Source organism: Gigantopelta aegis, chromosome 9, assembly GCF_016097555.1.
Source record: "Gigantopelta aegis isolate Gae_Host chromosome 9, Gae_host_genome, whole genome shotgun sequence".
In the NCBI taxonomy this organism is placed as follows: Eukaryota; Metazoa; Mollusca; class Gastropoda; order Neomphalida; family Peltospiridae; genus Gigantopelta; species Gigantopelta aegis.
This window is the reverse complement of record NC_054707.1, coordinates 84476670-84481059: the sequence shown is the minus strand read 5'-3', so window position 1 is coordinate 84481059 and position 4390 is coordinate 84476670. Positions and strand designations below refer to the sequence as shown.

At 46.5% G+C, this 4390-nt stretch overlaps 1 protein-coding gene across 1 annotated transcript; it reads left to right on the top strand.

Annotated features, from left to right (window-relative positions):
* The first annotated feature begins 811 nt into the window (after window positions 1-811).
* On the top strand, window positions 812-3471 carry LOC121381818 (keratin-associated protein 5-4-like). Its single transcript, XM_041511175.1, has 2 exons — window positions 812-875; window positions 2147-3471. Exons 1-2 carry the CDS (start codon window positions 812-814, stop codon window positions 3469-3471), a joined length of 1389 nt encoding a protein of 462 aa, XP_041367109.1.
* Window positions 3472-4390: the final 919 nt, after the last annotated feature.

The following is a 4390-nucleotide window of genomic DNA, read 5'->3' as shown; positions in this document are numbered from 1 at the left end:
CCTACCTACCCACCCACCCACCTACCTACCTACCCACCCACCAACCCACCTACCTACCTTCCTACCTACCTACCTACTAAAACACCCACCCACCCACCCACCAACCCACATTCCTATCCTACCTACCTACCTACCCACCCACCCACCCACCTACCTACCTACCTACCCACCCACCCACCTATCTACCTACCTACCCGCCTACCCACCTATCTACCTACCTACCCACCCACCCACCCACCGACCTAAAACCTACCTACCTACCTAAATCCACCCACCTACCCACCCACCCACCTACCTACCTACCTACCTACCTACCTACCTACCCACCCACCCACCTACCTACCTACCTACCTACCTATCCACCCACCTACCTACCTACCTACCTACCTACCCTGCCCACCCACCCACCTACCTACCTACCGACCTACCCACCCACCTACCTACCTACCTACCTACCTACCTACCTACCTACCTACCCACCCACCCACCCACCCACCCACCTACCTACTACCCACCTACCTACCTACCCACCTACCTACCTACCTACCTACCTACCCACCTACCTACTTACCTACGTTTGGCCCTGATAGTGGGTCCGGTAAATGAGAAATGAAACCGCTACTCTCCCCTCATTGTGCAATTCTCACTACATAGGCGGGTCAGAAATCTTTCTCCTGTTGTTTTTTTGAAAATATTACTATTATTATTATTATTATTATTATTATTATTATTATTATTATTATATTATTATCTATTAAGATTAATTATTTTAGTTTATTTTAAACAGTTATTACACGGCCATTTCAAAACAATGGTCTTGTATTTGACCAATGTTCAGACGTTCCCAGCGTCGGAATACCAACTGCCACGACAAAGTTGGCCAACTTTTGCTCTCACGACTTCTATGTCTGTCCGGTTATTTTTCGTTCCAGCCAGTGCTCCACAACTGGTGTAACAAAGACCGTGGTATGTACTACCCTGTCTGTGGGATAGTGCATATAAAAGATCCCTTGCTGCTATTCGGAAAGAGTAGCCCATGAAGTGGCGAAAGCGGGTTTCCTCTCTCAGTATCTGTGTGGTCCATAACCATATGTGTGACCCATATAACCGTAAATAAAATGTGTTGAGTGCGTCATTTTATAAAACATTTCCTTCCTTCTACGACTGTCCAATTACTAGTCTGAGTGCTCTTACAGCTCGATTCTCGTCGTATATAATTACATGTTAATCAGAGCGCACCCGTCAGCCGGGTGTTGGAGAAATTACAACGCAACTGTCGAGTTGGCCAACTTACTCGTGGCACTTTTTACAATCTGATCCTAGCATTAGGCAATAAACAACCGAACGAGACTTACCCTCTGGTAAATATTTATACAACGGATCGCGTTAATATATGCAGTGTATCGTTTGTGAAGCGAATTACGTTACACGGTGTAGGTCTATCTACTGATACACTAAGGGAATACACATCACAATACCAAGTTTAGTTGACTACTAGTTTAGTTAAAGGCACAGACCCTAGTTTCAACTCGTAAAAATGGACACTAAGCTTAGTTAATCTACAAACCTGTAAGACATTTGGATACAGTTAAAATAGAGTGAAACAAGAGTGTGACGTTAAAACCGATTAACCGGCCTCGGTGGCGTCGTGGCAGGCCATCGGTCTACAGGCTGGTAGGTACTGGGTTCGGATCCCAGTCGAGGCATGGGATTTTTAATCCAGATACCAACTCCAAACCCTGAGTGAGTGCTCCGCAAGGCTCAGTGGGTAGGTGTAAACCACTTGCACCGACCAGTGATCCATAACTGGTTCAACAAAGGCCATGGTTTGTGCTATCCTGCCTGTGGGAAGCGCAAATAAAAGATCCCTTGCTGCCTGTCGTAAAAAGAGTAGCCTATGTGGCGACAGCGGGTTTCCTCTAAAAACAGTGTCAGAATGACCATATGTTTGACGTCCAATAGCCGATGATAAGATAAAAAATCAATGTGCTCTAGCGGCGTCGTTAAATAAAACAAACTTTACTTTTTTTTAAACCGATTAATATCCTTAAAAATAGACTAGGATGTCAGTACTGTGTGACTGGCTGTCAGTACTGTGTGACTGGCTGTCAGTACTGTTTGACTGGCTCTCAGTACTGTGTGACAGGATGTCAGTACTGTGTGACTGGCTCTCAGTACTGTGTGACTGGATGTCAGTACTGTGTGACAGGATGTCAGTACTGTGTGACTGGCTGTCAGTACTGTGTGACTGGCTCTCAGTACTGTTTGACTGGCTGTCAGTACTGTGTGACAGGATGTCAGTACTGTGTGACTGGCTGTCAGTACTGTGTGACTGGATGTCAGTACTGTGTGACAGGATGTCAGTACTGTGTGACTGGCTGTCAGTACTGTGTGACTGGCTCTCAGTACTGTTTGACTGGCTCTCAGTACTGTGTGACAGGATGTCAGTACTGTGAGACTGGCTGTCAGTACTGTGTGACAGGATGTCAATACAGTGTGCCTGGCTGTCAGTACTGTGTGACAGGATATCAGTACTGTGTGACTGGCTCTCAGTACTGTGTGACAGGATGTCAGTACTGTGTGACAGGATGTCAGTACTGCGTGACAGGATGTCAGTACTGTGTGCCTGGCTGTCAGTACTGTGTGACAGACTGTCAGTACTGTGTGACAGGATGTCAGTACTGTGTGCCTGGGTTTCAGTACTGTATGACTGGCTGTCAGTACTGTGTGCCTGGGTGTCAGTACTGTGTGCCTGGCTGTCAGTACTGTGTGACAGGATGTCAGTACTGTGGGACTAGGTGTCAGTACTGTGAGACTGGCTGTCAGTACTGTGTGACTGGCTGTCAGTACTGTGTGCCTGGGTGTCAGTACTATGTGCCTGGGTGTCAGTACTGTGTGACTGGCTGTCAGTACTGTGAGACTGGCTGTCAGTACTGTGAGACTGGCTGTCAGTACTGTGTGCCTGGGTGTCAGTACTGTGTGCCTGGGTGTCAGTACTGTGAGACTGGCTGTCAGTACTGTGTGACTGGGTGTCAGTACTGTGTGACTGCCTGTCAGTACTGTGTGCCTGGGTGTCAGTACTGTGTGCCTGGCTGTCAGTACTGTGTGACAGGATGTGAGTACTGTGGGACTAGGTGTCAGTACTGTGAGACTGGCTGTCAGTACTGTGTGACTGGCTGTCAGTACTGTGTGACTGGCTGTCAGTACTGTGTGCCTGGGTGTCAGTACTATGTGCCTGCGTGTCAGTACTGTGTGACTGGCTGTCAGTACTGTGAGACTGGCTGTCAGTACTGTGAGACTGGCTGTCAGTACTGTGAGACTGGCTGTCAGTACTGTGAGACTGGCTGTCAGTACTGTGTGCCTGGGTGTCAGTACTGTGTGCCTGGGTGTCAGTACTGTGAGACTGGCTGTCAATACTGTGTGACTGGGTGTCAGTACTGTGTGACTGGGTGTCAGTACTGTGTTATGTGACTATCAGTACTGTGATGTGAGGCTGGTAGGTACTGGGTTCGGATCCCAGTCGAGACATGGGATTTTTAATCCAGATATCGACTCCAAACCCTGAGTGAATTCTCCGCAAGGCTCAATGGGTAGGTGTAAACCACTTGCACCGACCAGTGATCCATAACTGGTTCAACAAAGGCCATGGTTTGTGCTATTGTGCCTGTGGGAAGCGCCCATAAAAGATCCCTTGCTGCTAATCGGAAAGAGTGGCCCATGTAGTGGCGACAGCGGGTTTCCTCTCAAACTCTGTGTAGTCCTTAACCATATGTCTGACGCCATATAACCGTAAATAAAATATGTTGAGTGCGTCGTTAAATAACACACACACACACACACACACACACACACACACACACACGGTTTCTTGCTATCACTATATTTTTATGAGTAGCATTAATATAATTTAGGAGAAAAAACCCAGGTAATTTAAAAACAGGAATGTCACGTGGGTGCAGAATCCTCGTCCATGGTTGAATACTGAAATGAGGACATTTTGAGATATTTTATTGCAGTTAAGCTGGTCACTGTTAAAGCAGCTCTCTTTATGTATTGTATATGTTCCAGATATTTTACAAAGCGTCCTCTCTCAATCAGCCAATGGTATTGATGTTCGTTCTGTCTTGTGTTCCCCGGTAGCCTACCATTTTAACACACGTCAAGTCGGTCATTATCACCATTGTTAAAAAGTATAGACACAAAAGCAACATAAAGTGGGTGGGGATTAATGGCCTTTAGCGACGTGTATCGGGGAGATTTTTTATCAGTCGGTTGGATTATAAGAAAACTGTGTTTAGCTGTAGTTTATGCTTCACATAATATGTATGGAAAATGGAAAATGTACACGTCCGTGTGCTCTTAGATATTACAAGATGATAGCCACAAACTA

Bases quoted from the DNA above. Each gene is read 5' to 3' on its own strand.
- LOC121381818 (XM_041511175.1), top strand. From the start codon at position 812: ATGGTCTTGTATTTGACCAATGTTCAGACGTTCCCAGCGTCGGAATAC. The intron at 876-2,146 runs GTTGGCCAACTT...ACTGTGTGACAG, and splicing joins ATACCAACTGCCACGACAAA to GATGTCAGTACTGTGTGACT.